Below are 19981 nucleotides of genomic sequence, written 5' to 3' on the forward strand. Positions count from 1 at the left end.
AAAGGAACTCAGAGTCTTGTATACTTAGGAAACTACTGCAGATGCTGGAATCTTAACTGAAAACAAATATTGCTGGCAATCACAGCGGGTCAGACAGCATCCATGGAGAGATGAATGATGAAGCTACCTAGAGTTGAAATATTAGCTTGTGCTCTATTCATGGATGCTGTCTGACCCACTGTGATTTCCAGCATTTTTGTTTTCATTTTGGGTGCTTCGCCTGGCTGCTTTAACACTTGAAATTATATATAATATAAACGTGTTAAAATTGCCATCAATAATCAGGGGAAGATTTTTAAAGTAGTTAAATGATGTTGGCTTTAAACTCTTACTTGGTCTTCCCTTAGGATTCCCAACAATACCAGGAGTGGAAGAAGCTTCTGGAGATCACAGCATTGTTGAAACACTTGAAACTGCATCCAGACTAGTCACTCCGGCAATTGAGGAGGACGAGGAGGTAACAGAGGTTGAGGTATTGCTTACATTCAAACATGCGGAACAAGGAATTTCCTTCCTGCCTGTCTTTCCTTCTTGCCTGCCTGCCTGCCTTTCCTTCTTGCCTGCCTGCCTGTCTTTCCTACTTGCCTGCCTGCCTGTCTTTCCTACTTGCCTGCCTGCCTGTCTTTCCTACTTGCCTGCCTGCCTGCCTTTCCTACTTGCCTGCCTGCCTGCCTTTTCTACTTGCCTGCCTGCCTGTCTTTCCTACTTGCCTGCCTGCCTGCCTTTCCTACTTGCCTGCCTGCCTGTCTTTCCTTCTTGCCTGCCTGCCTGTCTTTCCTTCTTGCCTGCCTGTCTTTCCTTCTTGCCTGCCTGTCTTTCCTTCTTGCCTGCCTGTCTTTCCTTCTTGCCTGCCTGTCTTTCCTTCTTGCCTGCCTGTCTTTCCTTCTTGCCTGCCTGTCTTTCCTTCTTGCCTGCCTGTCTTTCCTCCTTGCCTGCCTGTCTTTCCTTCTTGCCTGCCTGTCTTTCCTTCTTGCCTGCCTGTCTTTCCTTCTTGCCTGCCTGTCTTTCCTTCTTGCCTGCCTGTCTTTCCTTCTTGCCTGCCTGTCTTTCCTTCTTGCCTGCCTGTCTTTCCTTCTTGCCTGCCTGTCTTTCCTTCTTGCCTGCCTGTCTTTCCTTCTTGCCTGCCTGTCTTTCCTTCTTGCCTGCCTGTCTTTCCTTCTTGCCTGCCTGTCTTTCCTTCTTGCCTGCCTGTCTTTCCTTCTTGCCTGCCTGTCTTTCCTTCTTGCCTGCCTGTCTTTCCTTCTTGCCTGCCTGTCTTTCCTTCTTGCCTGCCTGTCTTTCCTTCTTGCCTGCCTGTCTTTCCTTCTTGCCTGCCTGTCTTTCCTTCTTGCCTGCCTGTCTTTCCTTCTTGCCTGCCTGTCTTTCCTTCTTGCCTGCCTGTCTTTCCTTCTTGCCTGCCTGTCTTTCCTTCTTGCCTGCCTGTCTTTCCTTCTTGCCTGCCTGTCTTTCCTTCTTGCCTGCCTGTCTTTCCGTCTTGCCTGCCTGTCTTTCCGTCTTGCCTGCCTGTCTTTCCGTCTTGCCTGCCTGTCTTTCCTTCTTGCCTGCCTGCCTGTCTTTCCTTCTTGCCTGCCTGCCTGTCTTTCCGTCTTGCCTGCCTGCCTGTCTTTCCGTCTTGCCTGCCTGCCTGTCTTTCCTCCTTGCCTGCCTGCCTGTCTTTCCTCCTTGCCTGCCTGCCTGTCTTTCCTCCTTGCCTGCCTGCCTGTCTTTCCTCCTTGCCTGCCTGCCTGTCTTTCCTCCTTGCCTGCCTGCCTGTCTTTCCTCCTTGCCTGCCTGCCTGTCTTTCCTCCTTGCCTGCCTGTCTTTCCTCCTTGCCTGCCTGCCTTTCCTCCTTGCCTGCCTGCCTGTCTTTCCTCCTTGCCTGCCTGCCTTTCCTCCTTGCCTGCCTGCCTTTCCTCCTTGCCTGCCTGCCTTTCCTCCTTGCCTGCCTGCCTGCCTTTCCTCCTTGCCTGCCTGCCTTTCCTCCTTGCCTGCCTGCCTTTCCTCCTTGCCTGCCTGCCTGTCTTTCCTCCTTGCCTGCCTGCCTGTCTTTCCTCCTTGCCTGCCTGCCTGCCTGTCTTTCCTCCTTGCCCGCCTGCCTGCCTGTCTTTCCTCCTTGCCCGCCTGCCTGCCTGTCTTTCCTCCTTGCCCGCCTGCCTGCCTGTCTTTCCTCCTTGCCCGCCTGCCTGCCTGTCTTTCCTCCTTGCCCGCCTGCCTGCCTGTCTTTCCTCCTTGCCCGCCTGCCTGCCTGTCTTTCCTCCTTGCCCGCCTGCCTGCCTGTCTTTCCTCCTTGCCCGCCTGCCTGCCTGTCTTTCCTCCTTGCCCGCCTGCCTGCCTGTCTTTCCTCCTTGCCCGCCTGCCTGCCTGTCTTTCCTCCTTGCCCGCCTGCCTGCCTGTCTTTCCTCCTTGCCCGCCTGCCTGCCTGTCTTTCCTCCTTGCCCGCCTGCCTGCCTGTCTTTCCTCCTTGCCCGCCTGCCTGCCTGTCTTTCCTCCTTGCCCGCCTGCCTGCCTGTCTTTCCTCCTTGCCCGCCTGCCTGCCTGTCTTTCCTCCTTGCCCGCCTGCCTGCCTGTCTTTCCTTCTTGCCCGCCTGCCTGCCTGTCTTTCCTTCTTGCCTGCCTGCCTGTCTTTCCTTCTTGCCCGCCTGCCTGCCTGTCTTTCCTTCTTGCCCGCCTGCCTGCCTGTCTTTCCTTCTTGCCCGCCTGCCTGCCTGTCTTTCCTTCTTGCCCGCCTGCCTGCCTGTCTTTCCTTCTTGCCCGCCTGCCTGCCTGTCTTTCCTTCTTGCCCGCCTGCCTGCCTGTCTTTCCTTCTTGCCCGCCTGCCTGCCTGTCTTTCCTTCTTGCCCGCCTGCCTGCCTGTCTTTCCTTCTTGCCCGCCTGCCTGCCTGTCTTTCCTGCCTGCCCGCCTGCCTGCCTGTCTTTCCTGCCTGCCTGCCTGCCTTTCCTTCTCTGATATGAGGGTGTGATGCCAGCACCTCTACAAAATTGCCAAACGTGGCTATTCTTTTGTATTCAAGCCAAACTGTTTCACTGATCACAGCTGGACCTAATCCTCTTTTCAACACTCATACTTTTCATACCCACCCTTCCTTTGGTGCTATTAGGCCCAGTAATGGGAAGAGTGGTTTTCACACTAGGGATTCTATCATCTACACTGTGATCATATTTGCAAGTCAGAGTGGGGTGTGGCTTGGAGTAGCACTTGCAGATGGTAGGAATCCCATGTATCTGCTGTTTGTCCTTTTTAGGTGGTAGAGTTCTTGACTTTGAAGGATGCTATCAGAGGAGCCATTGAGAGTTACTGCAATATATCTTTTAAATGGTACACACTGCTGCTACTGTGTGTCAGTAGTGAAGAGAGTGATTGATTGATTGTTGAAGATGGTAGATTGGTTTTCAATTAATTGGGTTGCTCCGTCTGGATGTTGTGAATGTTAGAGTGGCACTCATTCAAACCAATGGAGAGTATTTCAACACACCCCTAACTTGTGCCTTGCACTTGATGGAAAGGTGTTGGGGAGAAAGGGGAGTTCCTTGTCATAGAAGGCTTAATTTCTGACCTGCTCTTACAGGACATGGTATTTATATGACTAGTCCTGTTTAGTTTCTAATCAAAGTTTGTGAGAAGATTTGTAGCTCGGGTGCTCACTGTTGTGGTTCTGTTCGCCGAGCTGGGAATTTGTGTTGCAGACGTTTCGCCCCCTGTCTAGGTGACATCCTCAGTGCTTGGGAGCCTCCTGTGAAGCGCTTCTGTGATATTTCCTCTGGCATTTATAGTGGTTTGTCTCTGCCGCTTCCGGTTGTCAGTTCCAGCTGTCCGTTGCAGTGGTTGGTATATTGGGTCCAGGTCGATGTGCTTATTGATTGAATCTGTGGATGAGTGCCATGCCTCTAGGAATTCCCTGACTGTTCTCTGTTTGGCTTGTCCTATAATAGTAGTGTTGTCCCAGTCGAACTCATGTTGCTTGTCATCTGCGTGTGTGGCTACTAAGGATAGCTGGTCATGTCGTTTCGTGGCTAGTTGGTGTTCATGGATGCGGATCGTTAGCTGTCTTCCTGTTTGTCCTATGTAGTGTTTTGTGCAGTCCTTGCATGGGACTTTGTACACTACATTGGTTTTGCTCATGCTGGGTATCGGGTCCTTCGTTCTGGTGAGTTGTTGTCTGAGAGTGGTTGTTGGTTTGTGTGCTGTTGAGTCCTAGTGGTTGCAGTAGTCTGACTGTCAGTTCGGAAATGCTCTTGATGTATGGTAGTGTGGCTAGTCCTTTAGGTTGCGGCATGAGCTTGTTCCGTTGTTTTCCCTTCGGCATCTGTTGATGAAATTGCGTGGGCATCCGTTTTTGGTGAATACATTGTATAGGTGTTCTTCTTCCTCTTTTTGCAGTTCTGGTGTACTGCACAAAACACTACATAGGACATCTAGTTTCTGATCACTTGCAAGCCCAAGGGTGTTTATAGTGAAGGATTAAGTGATAATTGTACCATTTAGTATCACGGAGCAATGGTTAGATTCTCCTGTTTAAATAATCCACTTGGATTATTTTCTCACCTGCATCATTAAATTTGGTCAGTATTGGTACTTACGTGGCACAAATGTTAAGCCATACTAGCCCAAGATTGGATATTGTCCTGATCCTGCTGTGCTGACTGCTTCACAAACTGAGGTGTCATGAATGATGCTGAACATTGTCCACTGATGACTGCACATCCCCACTTCTGATTCATGATGGATGGAAGATCATTGATGAAGCAGCTGAAGGTGGTTGGGCGTATGATACTCTGCCAATGATGTACTGGGGCTGAGATGATTGACCAGCAGAAACCACAACTATCTTTGTGCTGGGAATGATTTCAAGCAGCCTAACCATTAATAGGATTTTTTTTCATTTCTGAACAGATGTCTCTTTCTCTGAGAATAAAAAGGCCTTATACTGTTTCTAAAGTTGCACAGCATAACATAACAGCACAGTCCACTGCAGCATCACCTGTGTAAATAATGTTGCAAAAAAACGAAGGATTAAGTGATAAGGAATCCATCTTATCTTTAATCTTGCCATCCGTAAGCATTATTTTCTCACCTGCATCATTAAATTATGCTGTTTTGGACCACTTGGATGTTCAACACCCTGTAAACCTGTCTTTACTTCACTTGATAAGCCTCTGTTTTCCTTTGTAAAACTGGATACGTTGAGAAACCCCTTTACAAATTTAAGCACTTGATCCTGTGATGCAAGTTTGCTTAGTGGTATTAGGAGGATCTCGCAAATGTCTGGAGGAAAATTATGTATTACTTCCAGCTATTAGTGTGTCCTTGGCTATTAGAATAATGTTAAGCCCTGAGATTTTTTTATATTTAGCAAGTTGAGATTTTGAGAGAATATGATTTAGCTCTTCGCGGTAAAATGGGATCAATTCCTTCAAGATAAGTTACGTGAACTAGTTATGTGTGAGGGGACTGGAGGCAAAAGTATAAATTACAAAAGCAAATAGATATTAGGAAATGTGTAATCTCAAGCTTGTTGACCCTTAGGTTTGCCAACGTGTGTTCTTTTGCAGACTTTCAAAATTAAACTGCAGGTTCTACAATCTGGAAGTTGCTGTCGATAGACCAATATTTTGATTTTCAAAAGGGTTGGTTCACTGAAATTGGCCGCATCAGTCTTTTGTGTTCTCCTGGATCTCGCTCACTTCGTTATGGGGATTGGAAAGGATTTTTCAGAATTTGATTTCCCCTAATTGGTTTTAAGATTTTTTTAAATTTCTTTTTGGCATTATCTGATGTGACTGAACTTGGTGAGAGTCTTTTTTGTAGATTGTCAGTATGGGACAGACTTGAATTCCACTTGGTGAATAGCTGAGACCTCTGCTCTGTTGCTGGTAGCACCCTAACAGTAACAGCCTGCTAGCCTGAAAATGACCCATTTATCTTGCTTGCTCCTTTGTTCTTCAACCGTCTCTCCATTTTTAGTACATTACTGGCGATGTCATGAACCCAAATCTTGTACTACAACCTTTTATCAAACACTTTGTGAAATACCTTTTGAAAATTCAAATGTCCTTAATAATACATCCACTGGTGGTTCTTTACTCTGCTAGATACGTACTCAGAATTCAAAAAGGTTTGTTGAACATTGTTTCTCTTCCACAATGTAGAATGTTTTCTATTAAGCTCTTCTTATTTTTGATTCTACTAAATTTAAAAATTCCATCTCCTTTCCCAGAGAAACAATATCCTTCAGGTTGTATGTTTGCTCGCTGAGCTCGCAGGCTTGTTTTCAGATGTTTCATCACCATGCTAGGTAACATCAGTGAGCCTCCGGTGAAGCGCTGGTGTTCTGTTCCACTTTCTATTTGTGTCTTAAGACACCAGCGCTTCACCGGAGGCTCACTGATGTTACCTAGCATGGTGGCGCAACATCTGAAAGCAAACCTGCCAGCTCAGTGAGCAAACTTACAACCTGAACCTCAACCCAAGCTACAAGTCATCTTAAAAATTGTAAACAAATCCTTTCCTTCAGAAATTAGCACTATGACATGGATATTTTCTATTAGAGGACCATCAGATGCAAGCACCATTCAATAAATGGTCAGTTGTCAATCTTACGTGGCCAGTCTTAATAGATGTCAAGAAAAATCAGGTTGCTTCCTTTGAAGGTGGGAAAACTAACACATTTTTCAAGTGTTATATTCTTTACCAAAAAGGAACGACTCAGCCTGAGGTGGTGTTTTGTGTAAGAATGTGGAAACTGAAGGGAAAGTGACTTTCAAAATTCGAGTGTATTTGGATAACTTACCTATGTAATTGTATAAATCTTTATCTCATCCCATTCAGTTTTTTGAGACACTCTATTAGATCAAAGACTATTTTTTGAGATTAGTTACTTCAATATTTCAATGAAGTTGCACTTTTTCAGTAGATATATTATACCCTACACAAAGCTGCTTCAGATCAGATTTTTATGCTAAGAAATGTGTTTTTAGTGGCAAATAATAAAACATTTTTATCATAATTCTGCTTTAAATTGAATTCATACAAGGAGCATGTATTCTGTCATTATTCTGAACTCTTGCTTACCTTGTGCACTTTATCTTAGAGTGGATCTCCTCAGCCAAGTATGCAACCTCCAGTTGCAAAGAAACCAACAAAGCTTCCAGGTCATGGCGTGCAAACAGCTGAAGCAACATTGATATTACCAGTTGCATCAGAAGAAAGACAATCCCCAAAACCAGTAAAGAAGCTAACACCAAGTGATGATTTGATTCAGCTCAGTTCAGTCGGTACATTTTCTTTCTACTCACTGCAACGTTTCCATTTATAGTTTTATGAATAGACATGATAAAATTCTATGATTTGTGTGAAAAGGCTAATCTAGAGCTAATCACCTTAATAATTGCAGTAGCAGTGCTGCCAGTCAGATGTACATGTGCTTGGAAGCACTTGATCTTCTCTCGCCTCTTCCCTGCATGTCATATCAGATTGAAATCTTAGTTTAGATTAGATTAGATAACTTTACAGTGTGGAAACAGGCCCTTCGGCCCAACAAGTCCACACCGACCCGCCGAAGCGCACCCACCCAGACCCATCCCCCTACATTTACCCCTGCACCTAACACTACAGGCAATTTAGCATGGCCAATTCACCTAATCTGCACATTTTTGGAGTGTGGGAGGAAACCGGAGACCCGGAGGAAACCCACGCAGACACGGGGAGAATGTGCAAACTCCACAGAGAGAGTCGCCTGAGGCGGGAATTGAACCCGGGTCTCTGGCGCTGTGAGGCAGCAGTGCTAACCACTGTGCCACCGTGCCGCCCACAAAGCAAGGGACATGGGAATTATTTTCTTTCTTATTTATGTTTGCAATCTAGTTGAATGGGATTTAAAAAAAAAAATGTATGAACAGTAAACCTTTAAAATAATTGGCCATTGTTTGAATGGAAATAGTAGGTATTCTACTTGCATTGGTTTCAAAATATTTAAGAATTGCAATGAGGGAGTTTTCTGTTATATTGTATTTCCCCTAACCACTCCTTGTATTTTTCTGTAGCTCAGCAACAATTGGAATTTCTTCAGAATAGGAAGAAATTGTACATGAAAGCTGCTGTACAAGCAAAACAAAAAAAGAACTTGGAACAAGCAAAAAATTTCCTTAAAATTGCAAAAGGCTTTGATCCAATGATTGTGGATATCCAATGCGGAAAATCAATTGATATTTCAAAGGTTTGGCCAAACTAAGAGATCATATAGATAATAGATTGGAGTCAGACTACTATCTTTCTATTGTATGTTGCATTAAAAGTTAAAATATGAACTTAAGCCCTGTCCTTTTCCGTTCACTTTGTCTTTAGCTACTGACGTTCTATTGCATGTGTTACCCTTCATAAACCTGCTTTACCCCTCTATCTTTTCATTTCTAAGACCAGTCTTAGAACACATACTTTGAGCTTTTCATCACCCTTCCTAATTGGTTTTCCTTTGCCTTGACATCTCCTTTCTGTGCAGAATTTTAAAACGTTTGTTACATTAAAGGTGAGTGCTATGTAGAGCTGCTGTTGCGGGGCCAGGGTCAACAATAGGCCCATTGTGATTCAGATTATTTGGTTGGAGCTAAAGACCGAAACAAAGTTCGCTTGCATTTGCTCTTGATACCAACTAAAGAAATGTGAGCTGGCGGTTATATAGTTAGGCTGAAACTACAGAAAGGAATATTTAAGTTCAGATCCATATGATTACAAGGAGGCATGTGCACTTCAATAGAAAGCTAATTTGTTGGTTTAATCTATGTAACATATCCACAGACTAATGAGTCTCTGCCCTATTTTCATGCCAGAGACTTTGGGCACCTGGCACTTGAAGCTCTGTCTCAGATTCCACGACACTTGTCTCAAGAACCCCAGTCTGACGGTGAAGGTCCATGGCCCCAGGCTCCTGAATCTGGTCCAATGGTAAACGTCCAACAAGTAGGACAAAGGCCCTGATATGAATCCTATTGTGGTTACATGCTGTATCACCACGTTGTAGTACTTTTCAGTACTTTTCCAGATATTGTATACAATGAATTGTAAACCTCTCCAGATGGCTCCATATTAACTGTATAAAGGAATAGTTCCCACAAGCGGTCATGGTTATGGAATTTCCTCCCAGCCAAAACATGCTGGTTTTTATTCCAGGCCTGCTTTTCATTTAATTTATCACTTTCTTTAATTGTTTGTTGTCCTGACCAATTCACCCTTAACAGTCTGGTTTGGAGATTTTTTTTAAGCCCAACACCTAAGGGATACGCTCATAAATGAACTGGTGAATGGGAAATATTAGTGAATGCAAGATAACTTGACATATCAACAGTGGGAAAATTTAAGGTAAAGGGCTAGTTGTAATGAAAGAGGGATCTGAAGATGCTAATAGATAACTGACAAAATCCGACAGTGAAGTGTGCTATAAATGTGCAGTAAGGAACGATATTCAGATATTTGCAGTTAGTCAGTCATGTAAAATCTATACACCCAGCTAATGATTGGGTTTATTTGAAGAATTAATTATGGCTATGTTCACAGAATTTTAGAATTATTATGGCGCAGTAGGAGGCCATTCAGATCATCATTGCTGCGCTGGCTCTTCAAATAAGTAGGTAATTGGTGCCAATCTCCTCCTTTTTTTTCCCATACCATTGCACACTCTTTCTATCCAATGCTTTCATGAATGCCTCAATTGAACCTTTTTCCATCACACTTCCAGGTAATGCGTTCCATATCCTAACTACTTGCTGAGTGAAAAAGGTTTTTCTTGCATCACGCTTGCAGTTTTTGCACATCATTTTAAATCTATGCCCCACTGTTTCCATTTCTTTTGCAAGTGGCAACTGCACCCTATCTAATGTGTACAGCCTGAAGGCCTCTTATCAAATTTCCTCTCCAAGGAGTACAGTTCCAACTTCTTCTTAAATCTGTCCTCCATAGCTGAAGTTTCTTAATCCTGGAAGCATTCTTCTGAATCTGTTCTGTTCTCCAAAGCATTTACATCTTTCTTAGAATGGTGCGCCCAGAACTGTACTCCAGCTGACATCTTGGACAAGTTCAACATCACTTCCTTGCTCTTGTACTCTGTGCCCTTATTAAAACCAAGAACACGGTATACTTATTTCTTTAGTTGGTCTTTGCTTATCCTGTTACCTTCAAAGATCTGTGCACATATATATCCCAGTTCCTCTGATTCTGGAACCCCTATTTCATATTGTCTTTTGTTGTTCTTACCAAAGTGCATCACTTCACACTTCTCTGCACCAAACCTCATCTGCCACCTATCCGCCCATTCCTCTAACTTGTCAATGTCCTTTTGGAGTACCATTCTGTTTTCCACTCTGTTTACAATTCTTCCAATATTCATCATATCTACCAACTTTGAAAGTGACCCCTGCACATCAAGATTCAGATCATTAATATACATCAGAAAAAGCAAGAGTCTCAATGCCAACCCCTGGGTACATACCTTCAACTCAAAAAAACATCCATTGATCTTTGAATCTTCTCACTCAACTAGTTTTGCATCCATGTGACTATTGTCTCTTTTATATCATGACCTGTAACCTTCCTCATAAGTATTGTGTGGCACTGTATCAAATGGCTTCTGGAAGTCTGTGTATACCACATCAACAGCTTTACCCTCATTGAATCTTTCTCCCATCTCTTCATAAAACTCCAAGTTAGTTAAACATGATTTTTCCCCTTAGAAATCCATGCTGACTCCTGCTAATCAATCCACCTTTTTCCATGTGACAATAATATCCCAACTAATTGTGTCTCGAAGATTCTCCACCCCAAAGTTAAACTGATCTATAATTGCTGTGATCTATTTATAATCCTTTTTTCAACAAGGCTATAGTTTTTGCAATTTTCCAGTTGTCTTCCCAACTTCAGGAAATACTGAAAGATTATGCCTACAATTTCTACCCTCTCTCCCTTCAAAATCCTTGAACACGTCTCCTCAGTCCTGGCGTTTTGTTAGTTTTAAGTACCAATAGTCTATCCAACACATCTGCCCTGTCAATTTTGAATCCTTCTAGTGCCAGTTTCCTTCTCTGTTGTCATGGCCTGGACATTGCATCCTCTTTTGTAAAGACAGATGCTAAATATGTATTATCATTTCTGCTGTTCCTCCTCCCTCCATGCGTAAATCCTCTTTTTGGGCTCAACACCCCTCCTCATCTTCTCAAATGCTGTTTTACTATTTATATGGTTATGAAGTACTTTTGGGATTCTCCTCCATGTTGGTTGATCGTGTTTTTAAAATAATTCCTCTATGCTTCCCTGATTTGCTTTTTCACGTCCTCCCTAAACCTTTGGTATTCTTCTTGGTTGTCAATTGCATTTGCTGAATTACACCTTTCGTAAGCACTTTTTTTTCCTTTTAGTGTTAATTTCTACCTCCTTTGGCATCCAGGGAACTCTGGATTTGTTTGTCCTATCTTTCCTATTTGGCTGTACTTGAATTATCTCTTTTAATGTAGCCCATTATTTAGTTGCTGTTTTTCCTGCCAACCTCTTGTTCCTATCAATGCCCAGATTTGCTCCACACTGTGAATGCTAATTGTCATGCCACTAAAAAATTCTTATTACATCCTTGGAGTTGAATTTCAGATGTTACGTTTGAGTGATCTCTCCAGCAATTCACCACACAGCTTCCTTAAAATTAAAATTGATGGGAATCAGGGAAAATCTCTTCACTGATTGAAATCATATTCTCATATGAAGATTGCTAGGATTAAACTTAATGTTGCTTACTAGGATGTGAGCATTTCTGGAAAGGCCAACATTTGTTGACCATCCCTTTTTGTCATTGTACAAGTACATCCTAATCTCTCTCATTATCAACATTGAAAAGTTTCTACCTTTTAAAAATATTGTCCTTTTCTATTCTTGCTATCAAAGTAGATACATTTCTACACATCATGTTGTATTTGCCAGCTTATGCCCACTCAGCATATTTCTTTGTATCCTCCATGTAGCCAAATTTCTTGCCGTGCTTTGTATTGTCAGTAAACTTAGATACATTAGTGCCTGTCTCTCTCTGATTTGTTAATTAAAGGTTGTAAATAGCTGAGGTCTCAGCACCTGATTCTTGTGAAGTTGCTAGTTACAATAGGCCATCCTAAAGATTCCTTCTTTATCCCTTCTCTTTGCTTCCTGTCCATTTAACCAATCCTCCAATAGTGCAGTTATGTTACTCCTCAACTTCATGAATCCTTTCTCGCATATTAATCATTTGTTACACCCTATAACTAATTGCATTAGATTTCCCTTTTAACTGTCTTGCCAGTTCTTTGCTTCAAAAGCTCTAACAAATTTGTTAAATAAAATTTACCTTTTATAAACTCATTAACTTTTGCTCCATACAGCAAGTAACTGAGCATCATCTGCTTCACTGGTTTCATGTTCCTAAACTTGCCCCACCTCCAAACTAAAGCATAAATGTTGTCCCCTCCACACTTCACTTCAGCTCTGAAGAGTCATCTAGACTCAATGTTAGCTTGCTCTCTCTTCATGGATGCTATCTAGTCTTCTGTGATCTCCAGCACTACTATTTTTCAGTAAAGATCCTGAAGTTAGTTTTGAAATCACTCCCCAAACCCTCACTTATTTGGATAATAGTCACTATCACTGCCCCAATTTACCATGACCCTTCAGCCATTATCTTTCTGCTGTTTTGAAACTCTTGTAAGTTTCTTTTATGGTCTATCTCCCTGGGTTTGGAAACCCCCTTAAATATTTTTTAACCTCTCTTCAGTTTATTCTTCACTCTGATCAGTGTCAACATTTCCCCCATGTGGAGCATTAATACTTTATATTTTTCTTTTATAGTATTGTAAGAAATAAAAATTCAGAATGGCAAGTTCCTATAAAATGATGTGCCACCGCCGATTTAAATTAATCTGCATGTTTTATGTAACAAACCCAAAAATATTTTTGAGCATTTATAGCATACACAAACAACCTTGAACAAATGGGGTATGATTATTTACTTTCCAGGTTCCTTCACCCCCTGATACTGAAGATGATGATGATGATTTTATAATAGTGCATCACAAGGATGTGCAGATTTCAGAAACGTTGGATGAAGTGTACACACATCTTATGAACCTTCTGAAGGAGCAATATGAGGTATATGATGAGTCCTATCAACTACATACACAATTGCCTAAGTCACCAATAAAAATTATGTATTAATACTCTACAATGGTAATTCCACTGCAAAAGCATGTCCGATGAGTTGGATTACAAAGTAATTACAGTGAATGTTCTCCATCTCTCAAATGAGGACTTATAGCTCATTCTGAGAGATTAAGAGCTACAGGTTTTCAACTTGATGAAAGAAAATGCATAAGTGAAACAATGTTGTCTTTGCTCACCTAACTGAAGCCAAGAAACATGTTTTATTCTCTAATGAGAAGCTAGTTGAATTAGGTATTGTAGGATTACTGGCACCTGTATTAAAACATTAGAAAATTCTTGTTTATTTGTGGACTGTCACAGAATCCAATCATGACGTCAATGGCCGTTTTGGGCAGGCAACAGCCAAGTCTAGCTTTGCTACTTGCAGAGTGAACATTTTCCTAAAGCTCCTGTTGTTAAACAGTTAAGCCTCCTGGTCCTTCTTAGAATGTAACAAAAATTATATTGTTAAATCTGCTATAAAAAATATCTTGTGAAAGCTGTCTTTTTATCTATTTAAACTTCTTTTCTTTTAAACCTAGAAATGCATGTCCTATTCAAAGCAATTTATACATCTTGGCAATATCACTGAGACCACCAGGTTAGTGTAAATGCAGACAGAAAAATGGAATTGTGTATCTAAAGAATGTTTGAAATTTAATTTTGAGTTAACAGTATTCTTGCATCCGTGCATGTTTTTCTGACATGGATCATTTTAAGCCTTTTACCTGCAGTTATTTAAAGTGTGAAAATATACATTTGCTGATTTTGTAGGTTTGAGAAGATGGCTGCCGATTGCAAGATAAGTATGCAAATCCTTAAACTTGGGCAGGCTCGTGGCTCGGATCCACCAAAGTATCATTTTGAGGAGAGAACCTTTAAAACTGTACGGTATGGATCTCTGCTTTTGTAATTGTTGAAACTGCAAGATTTTAAATTACAAGAAATACATTTACCTTTTCAGTGGAGAGAATGAATCGTAAGAATTTTCCCAGGTTGAATATATTATCTTGCTTGAATTGTAAAGGCAAAGCTACATTTCTGAGATATCTGGAAGTGTCATCCTGGTTTTGTGATCTTCATACTATGACATTTGAAAACTTACCTACATCAATTAATGAGTATCACATTATGGACTTGCCTGTCTGCAACCTTTAAAGATCTTAGAGTGCAGACTTCCTCTATTCATGAATGCAGTTTCAAACAGGGTGTAATTTCAAAGACTCATCGTAAGAATATTTCCTACACTTGCAAATGGCTCCTTTGTAATGTCCTGCATTGTGTTCTGACATGCATGCACATTGAATTGTGAATGACTCCAGAACAGAGCCTGCCTTGAACCCAGAGCCTGCCTTGAACCCAGAGCCTGCCTTGAACCCAGAGACTGCCTGCATAGTAAAATGTGCCGTGTGAACAAAAGAAATGGGGAAAACAAACAATTTGAGCCTCTGCCAGCTTCTCTCTTAGTATCAGACTCCTTTTCCCCTACAACCTTGTTTGTTGTTTCTATTCAAATAATCATCCAACATCTTAGAGTTCCTCAGCTGAAGAGGCCTCCACCAATGGAAAATTGTCTTCTCACCTCCCATTTGGTTCTTTCACAAACACTTTATATCTGTGTCCTCTGCTTTTTGATCCTCTGAGTGTAACAGTTTTTCCCTACCTATCTATTGTTGATTAGAAAACTTCTACCAGTTCTCCAATCCCAAATTGTCTATCAAATGTGTGCACATGTTGATGTTCCATACTGAATCATGTTGTTGAAGAGCCATCAGGATGCAGGCTTGCAACAGCTTAAAGAAAGCTTGCTGCAAAGGAGTTAAGGAATGGAAATAAATTTGGTATCAGACATATTCTTATGGGCATTTCAGAAAAAAAATGCATTTTTTCATGTTGTTGAATTGCCATCGATGAATAGTGCTGGGATTAGATCAGATTCCCTACAGTGTGGAAACAGGCCCTTTGGCCCAACAAGTCCACACCGAACCTCTGAAGAGTAACCCATCCAGACCCATTTCCCTCTGACTAATGCACCTTGCACTATGGGCAATTTAGCATAGCCAATTCACTGACCTGCACATCTTTGGACTGTGGGAAGAAACCCACGCAGACACGGGGAGAATGTGCAAACTCGACACACACGAGGCGGGAATCGAACCTGGATCCCTGGCGCTGTGAGGCAGCAGTGCTAACCACTGACCCACAGTGCTGCCCCGATTCTCAAGTAATTAAGGTGTCTCCTTAACATCTGAGCTGTTACATCATTCCATAACAATGCTCCATAATTTATGAAAACTTAGAGCAATGCAAAATTATTCAGTGTAAAGCAACTACAACAATGCCTGTTTTAAGAGTTTGGTGCTTGCTGTCAATTTTAAAAGGAGGGGAGGATGAAAATTGCACTTTTTTTTTGCATTAATCTACAGTGTATACTGATTCTTAATAAAGGAACAGATTAAACAAAAGGTATTTTCTTTTCCCCTTTTTCACCTTAAATGTTCTCTCCTCCACTGAATGTATTTTGTTGAGATGTAACAGGTATCAAGCCACACTTGAAAGCACAGTATTCACCATTCGCAACTCTAAGACATCAAAGCAGCTCATGTTCCTATGCAACTAGACCTGGACAACATGTAGACTTGGGCTGATAAGTAATATTCGTGCACACAATTTTCAGGCAATTACCGACTCAACATCATATCGGTTACCATGAAGAAGTGGACCAGCCTTATAAATTCTGCAGCTTAAAGAGCAAGTCGGAGACTGTGGCAAGTAATGTACTTGCTGAATCTTCAGCGATTGTCTGCCAAATGCAAAGTACAAGGGATGAAATAATCTCCACTTGCCTGGATGAATGCATTCGAACAAAACTCTAATTCAGCACCATCAAGGACAAGGCATTCCACTGGATTGACACTAAATTCACTACTCTCCGTAATCACACCCTTCACCAGATGTAGTGGCAGCAGTGTGTACCAGCTACAACGATACGTTGCAGTAACTCTGGAATGATGGCACAGTGACAACTGCTGCCTCACTGTCAGGGACCTGGGTTTGATTCCACCCTCGGGCGACTGTGTTGATTTTGCACATTCTCCCCTCATCTGCATGGATTTCCCCCCACCCACCCCACACACAGTCCAAAGATGTGCAGGTTTGGTGGATTGGCTGTGCTAAATTGCCCATAGTGTTCAGGGATGTGCAGGCTCAGTGGGTTGGCCATGGGAAATGTGGAATTACACAGATTGGGTAGGGGAGTTGGTCTGAGTAGGATGCTGTTTGGAGGGGTGGTGTGGACTTGATGGACCATATGATCTGCTTCCACACTATAGGGAATCTATGAAGGCTGCTCTGACAGCACCACTCAAACCCATGACGTCATCCAGAACATGTATAAGAACGCCTCCACTTGCATGTTCCCTCTCTAAGCTACATATCATCACTGTACTTTCACCTTTGTGTCAAAATCCTGGAACTCTTGTCTCTAATAGCTCTGTGGGTGTACCCTGAGGACTACAGTGGACCAAGAGATAACTCACCACCACCTTCCTTTGGTCATTTAGAAATGAGCGATAAATGCTGGTCTAGCCAGTATTAGCTGTATCCCTTGAATGATTACAAAAAAAACTTGGTTGGGTTCACATGAGAGTCTTAACAGTGAGCAAACTGAGTCTTTGTTAAAGCGTAATAAGGATTAATGGCATAATCGTTGAAAATGGATAACTTTGAGAAAAAAAATTAAGTTGGTGATCAGTCTCTTTCATTTGTATACCAGTGCCTGAGTAGTTTTTCAAAAGCAAATATTGCTCCGGCCCTTTTTTTGTTTACCTGTTTCACCCACTGTTAAGCTTTTCATTGTATGACTTGTAACTTATGTGCCAGTTACTAGCTAGACAAAAATCTTATCTTATTTTGTAGCATCTTTTCTGACATCAGCAGTGCTGAAATGCTCCTCATCATTGTAAAAGGAATCAATCTCCCTGCACCTTCAGGTGAGACCAAATAGAGCTCAGTCCAACATAGTATCCATGCAAATGTAGCTGTTAATTATTATATTGATAAGCTTACAGTATCCAATATAAAAATATACCAGCTGACATGACATTATCATTTCTGGCATAATTAAAAAGATGGACATTTATCATGCTAGTTAGAAATGTATAATTGAGATTAGTATGTTTTGTATGAATGATCAGTAATTGATCAAGAATGCAGGATTCCCACTCTCAAAATTCACTAGGATACTGTGCAAGTGATATTTCACCTTGTAATAATTTTCTTTTGAATCTAATAGTGAAACTCTATTAGCATTTGGCAGAGCTGTGTACAAATCATAAGACCATAAGACATAGGAGTGGAAGTAAGGCTATTCGGCCCATCGAGTCCACTCCGCCATTCAATCATGGCTGATGGGCATTTAAACTCCACTTACCCGCATTCTCCCCGTAGTCCTTAATTCCTTGAGACATCAAGAATTTATCAATCTCTGCCTTGAAGACATTTAGCGTCCCGGCCTCCACTGCACTCCGCGGCAACGAATTCCATAGGCCCACCACACTCTGGCTGAAGAAATGTCTCCACATTTCTGTTCTGAATTTACCCCCTCTAATTCTAAGGCTGTGTCCACGGGTCCTAGTCTCCTTGCCTAACGGAAACAATTTCCTAGCGTCCACCCTTTCCAAGCCATGTAATATCTTGTAAGTTTCTATTCGATCTCCCCTTTAATCTTCTAAACTCCAATAAATACAATCCCAGGATCCTCAGCCGTTCCTCTTATGTTAGATCTACCATTCCAGGGATCATCCTTGTGAATCTCCGCTGGACACGCTCCAGTGCCAGTATGTCTTTCCTGAGGTGTGGGGACCAAAACTGAACACTCTAAATGGAGCCTAGCCAGAGCTTTATAAAGTCTCCGTAGCACAACGGTGCTTTTATATTCCAACCCTCTTGAGATAAATGACAACATTGCATTCGCTTTCTTAATCACGGACTCAACCTGCATGTTTACTTTTAGAGAATCCTCGACTAGCACTCCCAGATCCCTTTGTACTTTGGCTTTATGAATTTTCTCACCGTTTAGAAAGTAGTCCATGCTTATATTCTTTTTTCCAAAGTGCAAGACCTCGCATTTGCTCACATTGAATTCCATCAGCCATTTTCTGGACCACTCCCAAACTGTCTAGATCCTTCTGCAGCCTCCCCACTTCCTCAGTACTACCTGCCTGTCCACCTCACTTAGTATCATCGGGAAACTTCGCTAGAATGCCCCCAGTCCCTTCATCCAGATCATTAATATATAATGTGAACAGCTGCGGCCCCAACACTGAACCCTGCGGGACACTGCTTGTCACCGGCTGCCATTCCGAAAAAGAACCTTTTATCCTAACTCTCTGCCTTCTGTCAGACAGCCAATCCTCAATCCATACCAGTAGCTCACCTCAAACACCATGGGCCCTCACCTTACTCAGCAGCATCCCGTGTGGGACCTTATTAAAGGCCTTTTGGAAGTCTAGATAGACCATATCCATTGGGTTTCCCTGGTGTAACCTACTTGTCACCTCTTCAAAGAATTCCAACAGGTTTGTCAGGCACGACCTCCCCTTACTAAATCCATGTTGACTTGTTCTAATCTGACCCTGCTCTTCCAAGAATTTAGAAACCTCATCCTTAATGATGGATTCTATAATTTTACCAACAACCGAGGTTAGGCTAATTGGCCTATAATTTTCCATCTTTTGTCTTGATCCTTTCTTGAACAAGGGGGTTACAACAGCGAACTTCCAATCATCCGGGACTTTCCCTGACTCCAGTGACTTTTGAAAGATCTCAACCAACGCCTCTGCTATTTCCTCAGCCACCTCCCTCAGGACTCTAGGATGTAGCCCATCGGGTCCAGGAGATTTATCAATTTTAAGACCTTTTAGCTTTTCTAGCACTTTCTCTTTTGCAATGGCAACCATACTCGACTCAGCCCCCTGACTCCCTTTAATTGTTGGGATATTACTCATGTCTTCCACTGTGAAGACTGATGCAAAGTACATAAGTTCTCCAGCTATTTCCTTATCTCCCATCACTAGGCTTCCAGCATCAGTTTGAAGTGGCCCAATGTCTACTTTTGCCTGTCGTTTGTTTCTTATGTATCGAAAGAAACTCTTACTATCATTTCTAATATTACTGGCGAGCCTACCTTCATATTTGATCACGGTATTCTTGATCCTGAAACACTCCTATCTCTATATCATCTCATGATGAATGAATATTTGAGTAATGTGTATGTGAATAATTGGCAGCTAAACGATTGTACACTACTGTCAATCAACAATTTCAAAAGATGGCATGCAGCAGCAGGTCATTATTAGTTATTTTAATCTTTTGACCTTTATATTGATATGCTCTGCCTTTTGCTGGTATATAATTGCAATCCACCCTCCGATTAAGAGAAAATTTCTCTTCAAATTGAGATTTTCTTCCCCCAACTATTTGAGACTGGGAACCTTCAAAACACATGCTGTGACCACAGTTGATGTCATGTTTGTTGAGTATGTGTACTCCTGTCCTTTTTACAGGTTTACGTAAGTCTACATCTGGGTTTGCCTTGAGATTACACAATGCTGCCAACCATTTACATGCAGATAAAAATCTGTTAAGTCATTAGTGTTCCATAGTGTGCATGTGCCAGTCCTTCTGGATGTGATTTCATGGCTTTAGCATCCTAAACAAAGATAAAGCTCAGTGGTTTTCTCCATTAACAGGATGCTGCTAGCAAGCTGAAAAGATGCTTTCACAAAATATGTAATGAATTTC

The 19981-nt window shown here is 42.1% G+C and overlaps 1 protein-coding gene across 2 annotated transcripts in view; it reads left to right on the forward strand.

Annotated features, from left to right (window-relative positions):
* cc2d1b (coiled-coil and C2 domain containing 1B) overlaps positions 1 to 19981 on the forward strand; it is a 72169-nt gene that overhangs the window by 36944 nt on the left and 15244 nt on the right. The window contains exons 12-18 of one of the 2 annotated variants that reach the window (XM_043699193.2): positions 348 to 472; positions 7068 to 7251; positions 8020 to 8192; positions 12995 to 13126; positions 13720 to 13778; positions 13952 to 14068; positions 17096 to 17169. In XM_043699193.2, the coding sequence (XP_043555128.1) occupies positions 348 to 472; positions 7068 to 7251; positions 8020 to 8192; positions 12995 to 13126; positions 13720 to 13778; positions 13952 to 14068; positions 17096 to 17169 (864 nt within the window). The remainder of the gene's footprint in view (positions 1 to 347; positions 473 to 7067; positions 7252 to 8019; positions 8193 to 12994; positions 13127 to 13719; positions 13779 to 13951; positions 14069 to 17095; positions 17170 to 19981) is intronic. The other variant, XM_087990601.1, reaches the window with a different exon arrangement.

This window comes from Chiloscyllium plagiosum, unplaced genomic scaffold (genome assembly GCF_037043375.1).
Source record: "Chiloscyllium plagiosum isolate Xiang-an unplaced genomic scaffold, Cpla_swu_hap1 HiC_scaffold_9, whole genome shotgun sequence".
Lineage (NCBI taxonomy): Eukaryota > Metazoa > Chordata > Chondrichthyes > Orectolobiformes > Hemiscylliidae > Chiloscyllium > Chiloscyllium plagiosum.